This window comes from Talpa europaea (genome assembly GCF_964194135.1).
Source record: "Talpa europaea genome assembly, chromosome: 9".
Lineage (NCBI taxonomy): Eukaryota > Metazoa > Chordata > Mammalia > Eulipotyphla > Talpidae > Talpa > Talpa europaea.
The window spans coordinates 18,247,051-18,268,209 of NC_140076.1; the positions used below are offsets into that span (position 1 = coordinate 18,247,051).

The following is a 21,159-nucleotide window of genomic DNA, read 5'->3' on the forward strand; positions in this document are numbered from 1 at the left end:
ACAATTGTTGTGCAATATTTGTTTAGATTTATGTACATGTTTATACTCTGCTTTTCTCCACCACCTTGCACGTCAGATTTGTCTTCCACCATTTTTCTTCTTTCTAAAGTACATACTCAAAAGTTCTTTGAATGTAGGCCTGTGGGTGGTGATTTTTAAATTCTTTTATTTTTGAGATGAATATATCTGCAGCAAGGGAAAGCCATGACCTGGGACCACTTTAACACACCTCCAGGGTTCCTATTCAATGCAGAAATCTCAGACTCCCCAGCTTACACAAATACTCCGCCCCCAGAGCTCCTGATCATGGGGTTGAGTAGGCATTCACCTTCAGAAAGCCCCCCTCTCTAAATGTGTACCCCTCATTCCAGCTCACAATTTTGTTTACTTTGTTTCAATATTTCACTTCCTGGCAAACCAGCAATATATACATATTTTTAATTATGTGAGGTTTGCAGCATCTGGCTCTTTTGGAGTGGGAAGGCCTTTTAGGTCACCTAGTCCTCGTACTGCCAGGGGAAGAGAATTCTCCGTGTTGTTCATGCTTGCCATGTGTTATAAAATAAAAATAATGCTATGATTTTGCTCCCCTTATATGTATATTTGAGCAGTTGATAGTGTTTAAGACTTCTTCAATCTAGGGCCTCCCTGCTGGTGCAGGGACTAAAGTCAGTGCTATCAAGCTATCACCAGCCACTGCAGCACAAGTTCGATCCCCGGCCAGGATGCTGACCTACATGGCGCAGAGATCTCTCCTGTCTCACCTGCTGCTCCCCTCAGCTCTGTTCTGCTCCCCACTCAGTCTCTGGTGAATCCCCCCTCTGTCTCTGGTGAATCCTCTCACCCGCCCCCACACCTCTGACCTGTACCCCTGTTCTTGTATGCATAAATAAGTAAGCAAATAAATAAATAAAAATTTTAAAATGTAATAATGATTTTTTCTCAAAAGGATAGAATTCCTAATGTGAATGTTGATGTCTAGTGTAAATCCCTCCTAATCTTGGCCCAGGGTGGGCGCCTGGGCATCTGCTTGTCTATCTGCCCCCTTTCCATGATATGAAAGTAAAGCCTGCTGCTTGATCTTCCCACCCCCGACCCTTCCCCTGACCCACCCATAAGTATAAGGACAAGTTAAAGATATCTTCAGACATGCAGGGATTCTGAAATCTCTCCTTTCAAGCCCTCCTTTAAAAATGTTACTTGAAGATCCAGCAAAACAGAATCATAACTCAAGAAAGAGAGATAGTAGATTCACCAAACAGAAGAACTAACCCAGGAATACAAAAACTAGAAATACCAGAGGTCCATAAAGCCATCAGTCAAAATTAGAACAGGATGTCAGAGGATTTGGAGGAGCACATCTTTAAGAAGAAAATGGACTTCATTCAACAAATAATGTGATTAAGAAGCTGGAAGATTTTCATGACCTGATTAAAAAGGCATATGTTTCCTTTTTGAAGAAGAAAAGAGAAAAGCAATTAGAAAATCTAGGAGAAAAAGAAGTTGTATAAGACAGCCATGGTCCAAATACGAAGCGAATTAAAATATAACATGACTTTGAGGAACTGAGCAAGTGTAGGGAAATACATTTGAACTTGAAGCATTTCCCTTGAAATAGCATTTACAGCAAAAGATTATAATTCCTTCTCTATGGGTCCCAGGATGCTAGTTAGCTCTGCAGAGAATAATGTTTACATAATCATATTTCAAAAATACACTTTATTGATTTGGGGTTTTTGAAATTCAGAAATAGACAACACACCAAATGAGGACGTTTTAACTAAGGATAAAGATCTAGATGTACACAGAGTGGTTTAGCCAGGGAAGTTAGGAGGAGGGAGGGCGAAGTGGTACAGGATATCTCATCTTACACAGTGGGGAGTCAAGAGATGTTGCATAAAATTCACAGCACAAGAAAGAAGAGTTGCAAAATGCATCTCTAACCAAACTCTGGAGGGAAGGTACCTTTGCTAAGTTTCTCATCTTTCACGGTGGAGAGACATTTGTGTGCCAGACACTGCTAATCCTTCAACAACTACCTCTCTTTCTTCCTTTAGTCACAGAACCCTTACCTTTCAGCTGGATAGCTGGCTACTCAGAGAGAAAAAATTATTCCCCAGCCTCCCTTATAGCTACATGTGATTGGGGGGCCAAATTCAGGCCAGCTGTATGTATATACCTCTCCACTGTGTGGAATATGAATGTGACAGACCATCTCTGACCCAGGCAAGAGACTTTGTCATAAATAATAATTTAAAAAACATTTAGGGGCCTCCCTGGTGGTGCAAGGGGTTAAGACACAGCACTATGAAGCTACCCGCAGACACTGTGGCATGAGTTCAATCCCTGGCCAGGGAGGTACCCACATGGCCCAGCAGACCTCTTCTGATGCACCCGCTGCTCCCCTCAGCAGTGTATTTCAGTCAATCTGCCTGTTCTGCTCCCCACTCTGTCTCTGGTGAATCCTCTCTCACCCCCACACCTCTGGCCTGTACCCCAGTTCTCATATGCATAAATAAATCTTTAAAAAAATAATAGTTCACATTTAAATATGTGCTATTTGTCAAGCACTTCTCTGAGTGCTTTGTGTATATTCACTAGTTTAACCTAAAGAGGATGTGTATTAGTGTCCTATTGCTGCTGTAACAAGTTACCACAAACTTAGTGGTTTAAAATGACACAAATTTTTTCTCTTACAGTTCTGAGGCCAGAAATCTAAAATCAATGGGCTGGTCAGGCTGATTTCTTCTACAGATTCAGGGGAGAACCCACATCCTTGCTTTGTTCTAGTGGTCACCTGCATTTCCTGGCTCCCAACCCCTTCCTTGTGTCATTACAGCAGCTTGTCCCATCATTACCTCTTCTATTTTGACTTTGATTTCCTGTCTCCCTCTTATAAGTCCCCTTGTGATTACATTGGGCCCACCTAGAATCCAGAATGATCCCCATCTCAAGATTCTTAACTTGATCATTTCTGCAAAGTCCCTTTGCCATACAAAGGAACACCCACAGATTATACGGAGTAAGACGCAGATATCTTTGAGGAACATTATTCTCCCAACCTCAGATCGGTCCTACAGTATTTCCATTTTATAGATGCTGAAACCCAAGCACAGAGAAGTTAAGTAGCTTGCTCAGGGTCACACAGCTGTAAATGGCACACACACAACTTAAACCTGGACAGTCTGTGCTCATAACCATGATATGTTTCTATCCTGGCAGAATTCTGGCTTCCAGGTAATTGTGGCATCACCTTGCCAGTCTTGGATGGTCCAAAGAAGAAATACATCTCCCATCTCCACTTCTCTAAGAGACTGTCATGGTCGCAGAGGGCCGGGAGGGCAGGCAGGGGTGGTCTTTGTTATAGTAGCTGTATTCTGATGCAGGAGTTGTCAACAGTTACTTTAGAAAATTTGCAAAATTAGTGATTTTATTTTATTCTGAGTGATTTGATTTTTTTTCTACAAGGAAAATGTACTCTTTATTTATCTCAAATGTGTTTAAGTTGGAGGACAAGACTGCCAATCAGTCCCCATTGTATCCTTGCTTAAACCCTCCAGGGACTGCACTGCCCTTGGCGTGGCCTAGACTGAAAGCTAGGCTTTTACTCGTCTTCCTATTTCTCATTGTCCTTTTTTGTAGGAACAATGTAGAAGTAGGAGTACTCTCAGGTCAAACTAATGTTTACTGTGGCCCCAGAACACACCTTTGGCCATGCTCACCCATCACCTTTATCATGGTGTCTCCTTTGCCTGGAATCCTGCCTCTTTTTCCTCTATCACTCCTGCCCTGTATGTCTCCATGAAAACTCATCCATGAGCTCCTATTGATCTCTCAAAACCCAGCCCAAATTGCCTCTAAATTTTTTATATTTATCTTGGTGTTTCTCTCCTGTTAAAAGATTTTCCTCAAATGTCTGGTTATCCAGGTCATAGTTAGGAATCCCCCAATCTACACACACACACACACACACACACACGCACACACATACCCCAGGCAGACTAGGCCTCTCCTTCTTTCCCTTGCCCTTGCGAAATACAGTCATATGCCCACATAATGGCCTTTTGGTTAACAATGGATCATATATATGATGGTGTCCCCCAAATTCCTGTTATAGTGATACTGTAGCATGCTCTGCCAGTGCGCTACAAAGACAATAAGAAGTTGTGAATGAACCAGCTCCTCTTCCAAGATGTCTTCCTGAATTGCTTTGCAGTGAAGTGGGAGAAGTACTGTTTGGAGAATAACAGATTCTATGAAGTTTGCGCAATGAAGAAATCAACTAATGATGCATTTCCCAGAATATATTTCTGCTATTTAGCAACATGTGACTGTAACCGCACCAGCATACATTTACCATGATCATTGTTTATTATTAATATTATTGTTATTTTAGGATTTCACTATTTAGCAGCCTCTAGCACTGATATATGACTCAAATTAAAAACAATACCAAATGGCAAGATAAACATAGCATGTCTGACAAAGTGATTCTTCCTGTGATGATCACTGAATTTTTAAATCTTATATTGTTTTTAAATTATTATGTGTGTGGATGTGTGAGTGCCTGTCTTGCTGGTGTCCAGCATCTGACGCTCTGCTCACCTGCCTGTGAGTAGTGAGTTCTTGGAATCCTTTATAGCAAAGGCTGCTGTTGGTCCCATTTTATAAGCAGTGAAATGAGACACACAAAGGCTGCATTGGTTTCCTATACTGCTGGATCAGTACCACAAATTCACTGGCTTAAAACACAAATCTTTTCGCTTGCACTTTTGGAGGTTGTAAGTTCAAAGATAGTCTTGTGAAGCTATAATCAAAGAATCCGCAGGGCAGCATTCCCTGTGGAGGCACCAGGGGAGACCAGTTCCTGCCTTTTGCAACTTCTAGAGGCCGCCTCTTTCCTTGGCTGGTGGCCCCTTCCAGTGCTGGCATCATTCCAGCCTCTGCTTCCATCACTGTATCTTTCTCTCCTGCTGCCTTCTTATAAGGACCCATTGGCTACGTGGGGTCCCCTTGAATAGCGCACGGTGATCTCCCCATCTCCAGGTCCTCCACTCTGTCACAGCTGCAAAGCCCCTTTTGCCATGTAATTTGGTCACAGGTTCCCAGGATTAGGCAGTAGACAGTTTTGGGAACCATTACCCGACCTATCATTGAGGTGAAGTGACTCATCCAAGATCACACAGTAGTAAGAGGTAGTCAAATGTCTAAGCCAGATCTCTCTAGCCCCAAATCCTGTCTTCCTAACCTCCTTTCGACACTAGACTCAGTGCCTCTGGGGAACTGGTAGATTGGTTCTTTGGGGTCACAGGCACTATCATTTTTGGTCCCCAGTACTAGTTCACCCTCATTCTCATTCCACAGGCTCCCACCTTAGTGCATTTATTTATACGGGGCTGTCTCCAGAATAAGAGGGCTCCCATTTCTACAGCCCATCTGCCATCAATGTTTGTTGAATGAGTATGTGAGTGAGTGAGCAGACTGCTGTCTCCCACCCCTTCCCTCTCACCCCTGCCTCTGGCTTGAAGACGCTCTTTAGCTTGTGAAGTCACCAGTGAGACCTGAATCTGGGCCCTGGGTGCCTGCTCTGCCAGCGGATGTCAGTTCCCTTCAAGCCACTTAAACCTTGAAGGAGGGCCAGGCCTCCCTAGGAGAAGGGGCACAAAGTTTGAGCACACGCCCTGGAGACAGAAGACATGAGGTCCCCGGCTTCCTCCTGTGGGCATGCACTTGGCAATGGCTCCCAGGGGCCAGTGTTGTTTGGTCCAAGAATCGAAACTCCACTGTTACCTCAGGTGCCTGCCCAGACCCAGGCCTTGAAGGCCTCCTTTCCAGCCCACAGCCCAGTCACTGCTGGTCTTGCATCTCGGCTTGTTTTCTGATCTGTGATTTTCTAAAAAGCACCTCTGCCCTGCCCAGTGCTCCCATCCACATTCTCAGGCCCGTGGCAGCTTAGCAAGTTGAAAACCCAATTACATTTCGATTACTCTAGTCCCAGCCAGACAGAGGTTACTGTAAGTCACATTGGAATTGGAAGGGGGCGGGGGAGGTAGCACCTGGGGCCAGCACCCTGACTGACACTTGAAGATGGATGTGACAGGGACCTGTGGCTCAGAGGCTCAGGATTAGATCAACAAGGCAGGAGCTGGCTGGTTCCAGGAAAGAGGTCGTGTGGCCACCGGTTGACAGACAGCTTGGGCAAAGCAAGGGTTTCAGGCTGGCCCTCGCTGGCAGAGGAGGCGCCAGGGCTGAGTGCCCAGCCTGGAGAGGGAAGACAGGATGATCCCCCCCTCCCCCTTGGGCACAGGCACCTTGCCAGGCGCTCCCAGGGGCCAGTACTATTGGGCCCAAGGGCCAAACCCCCATAACTCCTTGAGGGTCCTCCAGAGCATCACTGGCCCTGCTTGGGACCCCAGGGTTTTCACTGAGCTGAGAATACCTGGGGGTCTATCTCTCTCTCAAGCTCACAGAGGCAGAATAACTGGCCTCGCCCACCCTCAGCCATGGCTGACTCAGGACCAGCAGGACCCAGAACCTCCTGCCTGGCCAGAGTCTGATGGGGAAGGGAGAATGACCCGCCGCTCACTCACGATCCCTTGTCTTGGGGAGCAGCCATGTCTGGGGTACCAAGGCATGAAGATCTGGGTTGGAGATTGGGATCCCCCTTAAGGGGAAATTGGAGCGGCTGTGTAAAACTGGATATTTCGGGTGTGGGAGGTAGTTTCTCAGCCATGATTCCTTCCCCAAACAGACACATGCACCCCCATGTAAATGATTTGGGGGGTTCTGAGGAGCCCTTTGCTCACTCCAGCCCAGGGTGTCTGGGAGACCCTGAGTTAGGGAGCTCTGAGCTCCAGGCTGCCTTTAAGCCTGGCTGTGCTGGGCCTCGCTGGTGCCCACCACACACATACACACACACACACACACACACACACACACACACGGCTGTACCTTTCATATCGCCGGCCGCAACTTATATGCTGCAGCTGTCATTGGGTGTCCCTGCACCCTCTGCCTCCTGTCCCCCACCTGTGGCAGCCCCCTCCCCAAGCCCCCTCCCCATCTCAAAAATCACAGCTTGAGATGAGGGGGGATGAGATGAGTCATTGCTGTGGGGGCAGACATAGCAAGTTCCACACAAGCACACTGGCACAGCCATGGACACAAAGACATGCCCACACCCACATGCCCACACTCACAGGGGAAATGTGCTGGCTGAGAGGCCAGTGCTTGTCGCCGCCACAACTGCATATTCAGACCCAGAGAGACAGACCCCCTGCCAACACGTTCACATTCTTCATCTACACAAACACCCCCGGAGACAAAGCAAGACACGTTCCACCCAGGGGGACCCCCAGTCATCAGCTCGGAGCTTGTCCTCTACCCATCTACGCCCTTGGACACACTCTCTCTCTCACACACACACACACACACACACACACACAGCCCTTATTTGAATACAGACACATGTGCACGCACATGCACCCACCCTCCCTGGGCAGTCACTGTTCTCTCGTGCCCCCTCCTCCATGACCCTGTCTCTGCCCACACCTCTGGAACCGGGGAATGCTCTGACCCATCGCCCCCTGTGCCCCCTCCTGTTCTGGAGCGGGAAAGGAGGTTCCTAGGCCTGCCCCTTGCTGCCCCAGCTCCCCTCCCACACACTCTGCCTAACAGCGCAGGCCCAGCTTCTTTGAAAAAGGGCTTTGGCTACAACAGGGGAGAAGGAAGTCACTTCTCAGGAATCGCCTCCCGAGATGGAAGGGGTGTGATCTCCGAGAGTGAGAGGAGAGTGGAGCTGATGTGTTAGGAGGGCCCTGGGGTGTGGATGGTGAAGATGGCTGCCTGGTGCCCAGTAGCTCAGCCTTCACCTGCCTGGGCTTCTGACTCCTCCACACTTTTGCTTCTGCTCTTTCCTCACCTTGAATCCTCTCTGCTGCTGCCACAACCCCACATGCAGGACTCCCTTCTCAAGCTCCGGGTCTCTGTGTTCCTGCTCTAGGAAGCCAGTCCTGATGCCCTGGTGGAGCCAGTCTGTCCTCAGCGCTCCGGGTCCCCTCACAGCTCCCCTCACAAGCTAGGGCTAAGAGCCCACCCGCCTCCAGCCAATTTGGAAGGCAGGTCCCCCTGTCTGTCCAGAGAGGCAGGCAGGCCTGGAGAGGAGCACAGGCTTGGCTCCTAGCTCTGCCTCTGCGGCGTGACCTTGGGCAAGTCACTGAACAACGAGTCCAGTGTCCTGATCTGTAAAGGCAGAGAGTGACAACTGCCTCTCCTGGTTGATGGGACGCTGGATGAGGTCAGCCATGATGGGGTGACTACACACATGGCAGCTATAGCATCATAGCTTGTTGCCGGGCACACAGCTCAGTAAATATCTGTTGAATTAATCAGCCCCTCTGACTCCCACCTTCCTGTCCCCACCCACCCTCTCTGACTTGGGAAGGGGAAATAGTTAGAACAAAAAAGGATTTGGGGTCCGTTAGAATGGAGGGCTGGGGGTGGGCCAGGGGGGCTTTCTGGCATCGCTGTCAGCTTCAGCGGGGCTTGGCTGGATGGGGGTTCAGGCGCTGTCACCCCTGTGACCCACCTGTGCCACCGTCCTTGTCAGTTAGGTGAGGAAGCGGGAGAGGTAGGGCTGGGGTCCACCTACACTGAGGCTCTCCTGAGCGGGCGGCACCCAGTAGGCGCGCTCCGCGCGGGAGTGGCTGGAGGCAGAGGCTGGATGGATGCGGTGAATGGAGATGGACGCGTGAATGGAGGTGAGGTGGCGCGGGAAGCGGCGGGCGAGGGGGAATGAGCCGCGAGCATCTTCCCCCTCCCTCCTGGTCTTGGGCTGGGAGACGCAAAGCCGAGACCGAGACCGGCTGGGGGCTCCCCTCCCCGCCCGCCCCTCCCGCGCCCCCCTCCCCGCGGCGCAGCCTGGCGGAGCCCGCGCCGAGCACAGCCGGGTTGAAGCCCAGGCTCGCGCCCAGCGGAGCAAGCGGCGGCAGCAGCGCAGCCCTGGGAGGGGGCAGCCCGGCCCCCTCCCCAGCCCCGGCCCCCAGGAGCCGGGCCTCAGGGGGGACAGGCGGCGGAGCCCCTGATGCCGGGTGGGAGCACCAGCCGCCCAGGACGCCCGGGTCCCGGAGCCAACAGGTGCGAGGCGTGGGGGCCCCCAGGCCCGGGGCGGGGGGGGGGGGGTGCAAAAACCCACAGCAGGAGCCGAGTCTTGAGGGGGAACCTAGATGCGAGGAGGCGGGGTCCCCAGAAGGCTCCCCGCGGCGGGCTCGGGCGAACCGCTCGCGCTCCTGCTGCCGCCCTCGCCCCGCCGCAGCCCCGCGTCCCGCAGGTGCGCGGAGGTCCCGCCGAGGGAACGGCCCGCCGGTGCTGCTCGCTGGGGTGCAGGGGAGTCCCCGCCCCTCCCCCAGGGGTCTCCGGGGCCGGCGCCCTCGGGCACGCGTCTGGGGTCGGCTTCGCCCCGCCGGGGAGGGGGGTCAGAGCCGGCGGGCGGGGCTGCGCTCGGGCGGATTTATGAATGGAGAGCGCGGCCTGCGCGGCCCAGCGACCCCTGGCGGCCGCCGGCGCGTCTCGGGACCGGGGATTCCAGCCGGGACCCGCGCCCGGGGCCTTGGGGCGGCTGCCGCGGGCTGGGGCTCCCCACGCGTGCCCGCGCCTCCGCCCCGCCGTGGGGGTGGGGTGTGCAGTGGCCAGGGCCTGGGTCTCTAACGCCGCCCAAGATCCATTTTCAACCCAAAATTCAGGCCCGTGAATTGATTCGGGAGAGAATGTTTGCAGTCAGATTGTGTTTTTCTCCCAAATGCATGGCGTTGGGTGGATTTGGACACACCTGGTACACTTTGTGGCCTTGAACAGGGGCTCGACCTCTCCTAACTCGCGTTTCTCCGCCTGTGAAGCCGGGCGCCGCGAGGACGCGAACCTGCGGGGACCACGGAGCCTGCTCCCTGCGCGGGGCTCGGGGCGCAGCGCCCGGGCGCACCAGAGCGCACTACCCGCCGGCCTGCGAGGTAGGTGATGGTGATTGCGCCATTGACAGATGGGGAAACTGAGGCAGAAAGGGCGAGGTAAGTTACCCGAGGGCAGCTTATATGGAATCTGAATGCAAGTCAGGTGGGTCTTTCTCCATCAGCTTCAGGTTCACCATAACCCACGGGACTGGGAGAATGAAGAGCAGGCGCATATGCAGAGTGTCTGCCGCGGTTCCTAACGTTTCCTTTCCTTCTCTTTGCCTCCCTCCCTGAAGGAGGTTTGGGGCTGGGGCCCCACAGACCTGGGCTCAAGCCATCTGAGGCCTCGCCGGGGCACCCCTCCCTCTGCAGAGCCCGGGATGCTCCCCAGCTGCCTTGGCGCTTGAGCTCATGGAGGCCTCCGTCACCCTAGGGGCCCAGACATGGGTCCCCAACGGCAGCGGGGAACCGTCCCCGGCACCCCCTGACTACGAAGACGAGTTTCTCCGCTACCTGTGGCGCGATTATCTGTACCCCAAGCAATACGAGTGGGTCCTCATCGCAGCCTACGTGGCCGTGTTCCTCGTGGCCCTGGTGGGCAACACGCTGGGTAGGTCCCCGTGCCCCGGTGGCACGGCTCACCCGGGGTCTGGGAGCGGCCCTGACTCAGGTGTCCTTCCACGGGACCCCACCCCGCCCCTCCCTTCCGATGCCTCGTAGTGTGGGGGAGGAGCACTGAGATCACCGGGCGTGGCCTCTTCTCACCCCCGCCCCTGCAGTCTGCCTGGCGGTGTGGCGGAACCACCACATGAGAACCGTCACCAACTACTTCATTGTCAACCTGTCCCTGGCTGACGTGCTGGTGACAGCCATCTGCCTGCCGGCCAGCCTGCTGGTAGACATCACCGAGTCCTGGCTCTTCGGCCATGCCCTCTGCAAGGTCATCCCCTATCTACAGGTGAGCTCTGCGCAGGCGCTGCTCATGGACCCCAGCACACCAAGTACAGAAGCCATGGCCTCGCGTGAGTCTCAGCGACCCTCAGACTTGCCTTTTAGACAGGCTCAGTACCTCTGTCGTGTCATCAACTACTGTCACAAGGACAGATCGCCAGGCCCAACTCCAGGACACAAACGCAGCCCACATACTCACAGACCCTTTTCTGCGGACATGTACACATCCAGGGACAGACACACGGATAGTCACACGGATAGTCCTCAGCGTGTTCCTGTTGCCCCTACTGCGCCCTGGCAGACACAGATGCACGCTGGACCTGCTCCCTGACCCCAGGGGGGGATGGGGGGATTGCTGCTGAGAGTCCCCTCCTTCCATTCCTGACCAGGGCCTGCCCTCTCTGCAGTGGTCGGGGGCAGGCTGTGCACATGCATGGAGTCAGTTAGGTGGAAGGAGACTGAGTGGCCCCTCAGTTGCTCTGTACCCCAGAGCCTGGGAGCACTTCTGGAGGCAATGCCCACTTCTGACCTAGCCCCATCTCTGCCTCCCAGAATGAGGGTATTTTTTTCCTTAAACGGATAGCAGCTCAGGGCCCGGGGAAGCACGTTTGTATTTCAATTGGCAACCCTGAGAATAAAGACAGGCAGGGGAGGGAATTGACTTCTGGCGAGTTATTTAACCTTTCTGTGCCTCAGGTTCCTCACCTGTGACATGGGGATAAGAGTGCTCAGGACGCAGGATTGTTTGAGACTGAGAACAGTACATAGTAGGTTCCATAAATGTAAGTTATTATTCATACTCAGGAACACCTACTATGTGCCAGGTCTCAAGTTGTACATTCTCCAGCCGTGATTTCATTTATTCTCACAAGAATCCTGCCAGGTGGATGATATGTTCCCATTCAGCAGATGAGGATCAGAGAGGGTGAGTGTTTTGCCCAAATCTGATAGCGAGTAAGTGGTGGAGTCAGGATTTACTGGCTGCCTCATATTTCTGGGCTGTGAGCCCTCCTCACCCCTCCCCCAATCTCTGAGTGGCCCCCAAGAGGACTGACCTTGTGTCCTCACTGGGCAGGCTGTGTCCGTGTCAGTGGCAGTGCTGACTCTCAGCTTCATCGCCCTGGATCGCTGGTACGCCATCTGCCACCCGCTGTTGTTCAAGAGCACGGCCCGGCGCGCCCGTGGCTCCATCCTGGGCATCTGGGTGGTGTCGCTGGCTGTCATGGTACCCCAGGCTGCTGTCATGGAGTGCAGCAGCGCGCTGCCTGAGCTAGCCAACCGCACCCGGCTCTTCTCTGTCTGTGACGAACACTGGGCAGGTAATGGTGGGAGGTTCAGGCAGGCATGCCTTAGGTGGGCACTTCCGGACACATGCCCCTGGGGCAAGCATCCATCAGGGCACTTGTGGGGAGGGGACTCCCAGAGTGGGCATCCACCAGGGATACCTCCAGGGCAGGTGCCTCCTCCAGGGTAGACTTCTGCAAGGATCCCCTCCCAGGATGGCCACCCCCAGGTGGGGCCACTTCAGAATCTCTCTGCAATGATGCCTGTATGGGGCCCAGGTGGCCCCGGTCTTACCAGTTGGGGCAGGGTGGCCATGAGAATGGGGGCAGGCTGTGGGCTCCCAGACTGGGCCCAACGCCTGCATCTCTTGGTCCCTGCAGATGACCTCTACCCCAAGATCTACCACAGCTGCTTCTTCATTGTCACCTACCTGGCCCCGCTGGGCCTCATGGCCATGGCCTATTTCCAGATCTTCCGCAAGCTCTGGGGCCGCCAGGTGAGACCCACACTGCTATTGCTGTCTAGGCTGGGAGGGGGTAGGAGAGTAGACAATCCTCTGCCTTCAGCACATGCCACGCTGGCTGCCGCCAGGGGCATGTCAGACTCAAGGCCAAAGGTGCTAATGCTGACCCCGGAGTCAAATCTAACTTACATCTTGTTGTAATCTCAACAGCTGCCATGTGTTATAGCAGTTACTCCCCGCTCGTCCTACAGCCTCTTAACTACCACCTGTTATCCCCAACTTAATATAGGAGTAGACTGAGGCCTGGGGAGGCCAAGAGCTTCCCGCATACCCCTCAGCCAGTGAGCAGAAGATCAGAGTTTAAGATTCCGAGGGATTCAATGCTCAGTTCACTGCCATTGCCACAGCGACAGTAGCAGCTCCGTGTTGTGCACCAAATCAGGCACTTTACATGCAGTGTCTTCACAGCTATCTAACAAAAGCAGCAGCAGCAACCACTTTGTCAATGCAGAGTAAGGCCAGCTAGCTTGGCAAAGCCAGTGAGTGGCAGAGCCTCTCTGGGTCCAAGTACTGCCTTCCTGACTCTCTCCATATAAACTGACCACAACAGGCTCTGTGGAGTCTTTGTCTGGGGGGGTGGGGGTGAGTGAGACCCGAGTTAGTGTCCAGATCAGTGAGAGACTGCAGGCCAGGACATGCCCGGCTGGGGAATGTCACTCACACCCTAGGGTGTCATTCCCATTCTGCAGAGAGCACAGCCTTGAGTCCACCTTGTAGGGTGGTGGGTGGTAGAGACAGACCGGCTCAGACCCAGCCCTGCCTCGGAGCAACGCCCGGTCTGGTGGGGCCCTTCCTGGCCCATTTGCACACCACCAGCACATGCCATCTGCTCAGCACAGCCCCCAGTCCAGATGGCGGGAATCACCATCCTCCTCTTACAGACACAAAAAAGATGGTGAAGTGACCACAGTCCATGAATGGCTGAGCTGGTCTTAGACCCCAAGTTTCCTGAACTCTAGCCTCATAGACGTCTTGTGGAGTGATCCACTGGTGGTGGAACAGACCTTGAGGGCATCTGTGGCGGCTCCAGGAGCCTGGAACTATCCTAGGCCTATGTGCACCAGCCTCGGCTGGGATCTGGGCTCTGGGCTCCAGACCATTCCATGGCATCCACCTGCTCACCCTCTGCCTGGGCCACCATCAGGCATGTGCCAGGGGTGTCACAACTGACCCCCCACACCAGCCCCAAAGATGGAGGTGGTGGTTGAAGAGGATCGATGGGCACTTGGGTGGCTGTAGCCTGGTGTGTCAAACGTCCCTTGCCTCTCTGGTTCCAGTTGCCCCGAGTGTAAACTGCAGGCCAGTAATTCCTCCCCCAGAGGCATGCTGGTGTGGCCTCACAAGGAGCTAGTGGAAAAAGAACACTGCATGGACCTCAAGTCCAGAGTGTTGGTGGTATCAGGAATTTTAGGCTCCTTCCTATGGCAGGGGTCTGGCCCCTCGCCCACCCCCACCCTACCCCAGGGTCCCGCCGGGAACAGGGCCCAGCAAAGGAGAAGCAGGCCCCCGAGGCGCCGTGCCACTGCTGCTGTCTGTGTGTGGGCAGATCCCCGGCACCACCTCCGCTCTGGTGAGGAACTGGAAGAGGCCCTCGGCGCACATGGAGGAGCAGGGGCCGGGCCCGAGCACGGAGCCCCCGCCACGGGCCCGCGCCTTCCTGGCGGAGGTGAAGCAGATGCGAGCTCGGAGGAAGACGGCCAAGATGCTGATGGTGGTGCTGCTGGTCTTCGCCCTCTGCTACCTGCCCATCAGTGTCCTCAACGTCCTCAAGCGGTGAGCCACCGGGGAGCGCGGGGCTAGGAGGCTGTGGAAGTGGCTCTCTCCGCTGTGAAGAAAGGCCTGGCTCCATCTTCAGCCACAGTGTGAGCTTAGGGCAGGCCACTTTGATTCTGTGAGCCTCAGTCTCTTCATCTGTAAAATGGGAATAGTAACCCATTTTGGGGAATGACGCGGGCCAGTGAGCAGGTGGAGAGGCAGGGCTAGGCCAGGGCTAGGCCCTGCCCCAAGCCCGCAATCACCTCCTGCCTGGTAAACAAGGTAGGAGTCACGTTCCCCAGAGGGAGCCCTGCCTGAGGCGTGGCCGCGTCTGTGAAATGGGAATAGTGCCAGGCCTCCTGGCGCCGCTGCGGACATTCGTTCATTCACTCAGTCGGCAGATTGTAGGGGCTGGGCACACAGTGAACAGTGTCCAAGACAAAGTCCCTGCCTCACAGAGGCGACACCTACTGGGAGAGAGAGAAATACACAGTTGTGCTCCCTTATCTGCATTTCAGTGACTCGCTGTCAACGGCAGCCAGAAAATATTACATACAGTAACATGTGACTTTTATTACAGTATATTATTAGAATTTTTAAACATTTTATTATTGATTATTGTTGTTGGCCTCTTATTGGGCCTCGTTTATAAATTAAACTCTGCCGTAGGTATGCATGTATTGGGGGGGGACAGATGGTTCCCCACTATCCCCTCTTCAGGGGTCCAGAACCTGTCCCCCGCAGATAAGGGGGACTACTTCTTATGGTAATGTTGGGTGGTGATAATAGCTATGAAAAAAAAGTAAAATAGGGAAAGAGAATAGAGAATGGCAATGACAGGGATTGGTGGGTTTTTAAATTCTTTTATTAGATATAATGGTTAAAAAAGGAGGACGTGACGTGTGAGATGAGCCTGGAAGGGAGGATCCAGCCCTGCAGGCGACTGGAGCCGCAGTCCCCCCAGTCACAGGAACTGGGACACAGCGAGCAAGAGGCCGTGGGGGGCGAGGGAAGAGCAGAGACGGCCTTGGCATGTGCTTGCGTTTGGCCACTTGCAGGCTGTGTGATCTTGGGTGTGCTGCTTCACTTCTCTGGACCTGTCTCCCTAAGTGGAAAATGGTTGGTGTCTGTAGCTTATGTTGCTGTGAGAATGGACGAGAACGTGTACGACAGCCCCGGGGCAGCAGACCGGGCCGCTGTTCCTACCTTTGGCTCATGTTTTCTGTGTCTGAGAAGCCAAAACTGTCGCAAGGCCCAGGGGGCCCAGGAAAGGGCCACTGGGTAGCGCGTCCACCCGTTTCTAATTATCCGCCCCTGCCCGGTCCTAGGGTGTTTGGGATGTTCCGCCAAGCCAGCGACCGGGAGGCCGTCTACGCCTGCTTCACCTTCTCCCACTGGCTCGTGTACGCCAACAGCGCTGCCAACCCCATCATCTACAACTTCCTCAGCGGTGAGTGAGCGGGGAGGGATGACTGAGGGTCGCGACAGCCTCCTCACCCCCAGTGGAGCTTGAATGCAGGATGGTGGTGGGGAGGATACACCTGCGTCCCCTGAGGATCATGACCCTGCTCCAGGGGCTCCTGGGAGACAGGTCACGCTCGCAACAGCGAAGGAAGGAAACTGCCCAGCACCCAGGACCCATTTGGGGGCATTACGCAGGCTAGTGAGTGGGCGGAGGGGCAGGGGCTAAGCCGTCTCACCTCTGCCCTGGTCTTGCCCTGTGTCTGCAGTCACCTCCTGACAAGGTGGGAGTCATGTTCCCCAGAGGGAGCCCCTGCCTGAGGCGTGACTGGCATCAGGGATAAGGGGAAGTTACCCGCAGAGGTAGCCCACGGCCAGGAAGACACACACTGGCAGAGTGGTCAGAATGTGGGGGGCTACCCCTATGTCTGCCTGCCTCCAGCACCAGCTCTCTCACTCTCTCTGGAAGAGCAGGCATCCCAGTCCCTCCCGCCCCACCCCAGGCCTCTCTCTACTGCCCACAGTTCCCACTGGGGCAACAATGCCCCCTGCACCCCCACCCTGGCCGGGCTCAGCAGTGTGACTCACCAGACCTCTGGGATTAGGCCTCAAGAAGTGGTTCAGATGACTGTTCAGGCCGGAACACAAATCATCTTTGAGAAAAGTTGAAAGGCTAAAGAATAGGGCCCAGGGGTCACGCTCCTCTCCATCACCGAGACTGAAGAATTACTCAACAAATGCTCGCCCTGGCTCCAGCCGAGAAGACAGGGAGGTGTGGCCTGCAGCCACACAGATGTCAGGCAGGCTTCCTCAGGGCGTCCTCTGTCTGCCCCACCTCCCCTAGGTGCCTGCTGTGCACTGGGCCCTCAGCCGGACCCCAGAGAGGCTGCAGGACAATCAAGCACGATCCTAGTTTTAGTTCCGGGAGAAATGTTTCCCGGGTATCCCTTGGCTGAGCAAGGTGGCCGAGGTAGCCCCTCCTTCTCTGCTCTCTCCTCCCTTGAAGTGCACCAGACCAACTTTGCTCCAGGTGGCCTTGTACAAGCGGCTGTACCTCTGCTTGCCCTACCTGTAGAGTGCGGGGAAGGCGTTCAAGCTGGGGGGAGGGGGAGAGGGAGAGGGCGGGGAGGGGCTAGGATGCCTGAGGGGGATCAGCTGAGGCCCCAACACTGCTGTGGTTTTGTCATCATGAGGCAGAGACGGGGAAAGCCTCACCACAGATGGTGAGTCCTAGCCCTGCACCTGATGCCAAGGAGGAAAGAGGTGACCTGAGGCCCCTGAGCCAGACACCACGTTTTGAGCCGGGGCTCAGAGCCAGAGTGCAGTCAAGGAATCAGATGAAAATTGCATTTCTCATTGGGAACCTGCTCCAGGGCCTCAGTCCTCACTCCCTGGCAGTGATGTCGCCTGGGGGTTCTCTCTAACACAGCCCCTCACAGGCCACTTGGTAGGCCTTGTGTGAGGGGCTCCTGGGCCCTAGGTCCCCTCCTGCTGCTCCGTCTCCTTATGGCTGTGTCTTTTGTCTCCAACGAAGGCAAATTCCGGGAACAGTTTAAGGCCGCCTTCTCCTGCTGCCTGCCTAGCCTGGGTCCCTGCGGCCTGATGAAGGCCCCCAGCCCCCGCTCCTCTGCCAGCCACAAGTCCCTGTCCTTGCAGAGCCGGTGCTCCGTCTCCAGAGTCTCCGAGCATGTGGTGCTCACCAGCGTCACCACGGTGCTGCCCTGAGCGAGGGCGGCCTGTGCTGCTGCTCCCTGGCTGGGCTGTTCCTCTGGCTCCTGGGGGACCCGCCCCCACGCCTCAGGAAAGACTGCTGGACACAGTGTGAAGCTGGGCTCAGGTCCTGGTTTTCTGTCTGACTCTGAGGAACTCACTTTTCCCCTCTGAGCGATGTCCCCTAAGCAGGATTGATGCCAAGATTACGCATGCTCAAGAAAGTGGAAAGCTCTTTGTAAAGTGTTGTGGGCAAGATTATCATTGTGCCCCTCTCACATGGTCAAGCCCAAAGCACCATCTATCCCCATGACCCTCCCAGCAGCTGGCCTTCTTCCCAAAGACCCCTCTCCTACTCATTTACCGGCCTTTCCTGGAGTCTACTGTGAGAGTCCCAGCAGGCATTTCCATCTGCCTCCTGGCTCCCTAAAGCCCAGGCTGAGGCTGCACGGGCCAGCCGCTCTGACACCCTGCGACGACGTAACCTGGGCCCAGCCCTCCCCCAGCAGGCACAGGAGCACAGCTACACCCTCATCAGGTGCGAGAGCACGCACCATAGACTGGACCCTCTTGGCTTTGTGGTGTGATAAAACACTCTCCGTGTGGCCATTTGGCATGGAAGCCAGCAGCCGGAAGCAATTGTAATTAAAAGCCTGGCACTGAATGTTCCCTTTCTTTGTCACTGCACAAAATCTGTGCTCCTTAGGTAAGGAAGGCGGTGGAGAAGCAGGAGGAGGGGAGAGGCTGCAGTACTGGGATGCAAAGATCTGCTGGCTACTCCCACCTCCCATCCCCCAACACACAGGCTACCAGATGGGCTTCCTGCCAGGCCTCAGAGTGCCCAGGGTACCCAGCCTCCCGAGGTGCCATCCTCTGACACACAGGACCTTGATCTTTGACAGATCTGTCAGCTCACAGGCCCAGTGGCCTGTGGCAGGTAAGGGTGGGGGTGGGGTGCAGACAGCAGACTGATGTACTGTTATCTTCACCTTCTTGGGAATCGGGGCTTGCCAATTATTTTCTATGAATTCACAGGATAAAAGAGAAAGCCAGACTTGACTAGACATACTCCTGCCACCAAGACAAACAAGAGGGCTGCCAGGACCCTGATCTCTGTTGCCAGGGCGGGAGGTGGAACAGTCTGAAGAACTGCTCTGAGAGAAGCTGGGCACAGCTGGCAGAGGCCTGCCCCCCAGGTCTGCTTAGCTTGATTAATGGAGCTGCTGGCTCTCTCATCTCACCCACCAGAAGGTGGGGCAAACATGGGCCTGCTGTAGCCCAGCCCAGGAATGTTTGGCAACCCCCTTAGGCAGCACACTTTCACTGGAGCAGCACCAAGCCCTCCAGGTGACTCAGTGGCCCAGCTCTGGTTGCCATTTCCACAGGTGTTGCTGGGCAGATAGGCTGTCCAGGCCCTGCCGCACTCCCGCTGGCCTTAGGACCCAAAACTGCTTCCAGTTTGTAGGCAGGTTTGGAGTTGCCACGTGTGGCGTGAGGTGGGCCGGCCGGCACTCAGGCTCAGAGCCAACCATGCCCACAAGGGCGGACAAAGTTCCGGGAGCCGCAGCCCCCCTGAGCACAAAGGTGAGACGCTGGCTGGCACCGTGGCAAAGACGGGTTGAGCAGCCACTCGGCTCAGTGGGAGCACAGGAACGGCAGCTTCCCTGACAGCTGAGTTCTACTCCATACTCCACTGGTTGAGTCCATACCACAGAGGGTCTTACACCTCATCTGGGGGCTTCTGGTGAACTGGAGAAAATTCAGGGAAGATGACCAGATGCTAAGGGGAGCATGCACAGTGAAAAGTTGCTGGAGCCAGGACTGTGGAGACCAGGGAAGGAAGGAAGTGGGGGAGATGTCAACCCCAGTACCGAGGGTTGACATAGAATAGCGATGTATGTTCTGGGCGACCCAAGTGAGAAGCCCACAGCCTGTGGGTGGGGTGTTCAAGGTGGGAGGGTTGGGCATTCGCATCGGGCAGACATTTCTACTAGTCAGAGGAGGACACAGGCTGCCGGCACAGGCTGGGCCAGTGGCGCCATGGAGGGCACACCAGCTCCAGGTGAGGACTGGCCCCTGAGAACCGGATTCCATCTAATTCTAGCACCACAGCAGCCCAGAGAACGGGGCTGAACTGGCTGCGCCCACCAGATCTGCTGCACCCCACTGAGCTCTAAAACAATCATGGTGACTTCACCACACCACCCACTGCAGGGAGCAGAGCCCTGCTTTCTTATCTTCATTCCCCAAAGCAAAAGGATCATCACACCATTACCCATGATAAGGCCCCTCAGGCAAACCAGAACGTCTGGTGTCTTGGCTCTTGATTGAAATTTTGTCAGATCACTGTGGACACTCAGTGTAGACTGGTTATCATTCCGATCTGAAGACCCAGCTGGCAAGTACAGATGTCTGTGCTTAATAAAAGCTATGACTTAATAAATGCAGTTTGTCTGCAAGATAAAAACTAGGGCTTGAGACAATAAAAAGGCCACACTGTAAAAAGCTGAGTGGCTGCTCCCATCGCAGAATGCCAGCCCTGAGTGAAACAGCTTCCTGTCCTCTCCTAGGCAACACTGACTTGACCCCAACAGGGCCCACACTTCAACTTCACCATGGTGAAGGAACGCAGCCCCACAGAGACGTGAGCCTGCACTGCTCCTTTCTGCATGGTGTGCAACAGAGCATGCACCCAAGCGTTCACTGAATGAAGGAATGAATGAGTGGCGGAGTGGATGAGGACATGAGCCGACCGCTGGGAAGGTTGGTGGGAAGCATGGAACTCCAGCGTTTTGTCCTTTTATTGAAGTTTACAGTTTCACTGAACTTTTGGCCCCAAATGAAAAAAAAGGCAAATAAAAACAGCATTGGCAGGGGGAGATGGCAGCGGTCCCCTGGAGACTGAAGCCAAGCGGGGAATGTCAGGCAAGTGAGGGGTACAAGCTGCAGAGGGCAGCAGCCTGGCCACAGATGCCCAGACAGGAGACCGCCCAAGCCCCCTAAGCGGGGCCAGTCCCCAGACAGCCAGAAGCTAATCCCCACAGACCGAGGGGAGGTGGAGCCAAGCCTCTGGCGCCCTGGCCATCTCCCTCACTCCTGGTCAGATTCCACTTTGGAGAAACTGATGGACAGTCCGTCTGCTGGGACAGCCCGGGCGAGGGGCCACAAGTGCTAGTGGAAAGAGCAGAGTATACTCACCGCTGCAGCTGGGGAAGAAAGGGAAGCTAAAGGCTGGAGCCCAGTTGAATGGACCCCACTGCAATGACTGGCATCTCCTGCTCTGGCACAAGGCTGTGCCATTTAAATGCTCAGAGCTGTAAGGACAGTGAACTTGCTGTCCTCTCCTAGGTCAGGTCCCTGTGTGGCCTCAGCCCAGGACCCCGCTATTGGGCGGTTCCCCGCCCTCCTGGGGTACAGTGCTGAATCAGGCAAGGCAGAAATCTTTTTCTAGGAGGGGCAGTTAAAGAAGCCCACATGCTTCCCCCTCCCTTGAGGAGCTAGGGCAGGTCCCCTGGTGCACCCTACTCTGCA

The 21,159-nt window shown here is 54.8% G+C and overlaps 1 protein-coding gene across 1 annotated transcript; it reads left to right on the plus strand.

The window, feature by feature from the left end:
* Positions 1-10,355: 10,355 nt before the first annotated feature.
* Positions 10,356-17,643, plus strand: HCRTR1 (hypocretin receptor 1; the record flags this gene model as incomplete). The annotated part of the gene is made up of 7 exons (XM_084242886.1): positions 10,356-10,554; positions 10,724-10,902; positions 11,971-12,214; positions 12,560-12,675; positions 14,249-14,475; positions 15,786-15,907; positions 17,453-17,643. The coding sequence occupies 7 exons, from the start codon at positions 10,356-10,358 to the stop codon at positions 17,641-17,643; spliced, it is 1,278 nt and encodes a 425-aa protein (XP_084099012.1).
* Between the last annotated feature and the right edge of the window lie 3,516 nt (positions 17,644-21,159).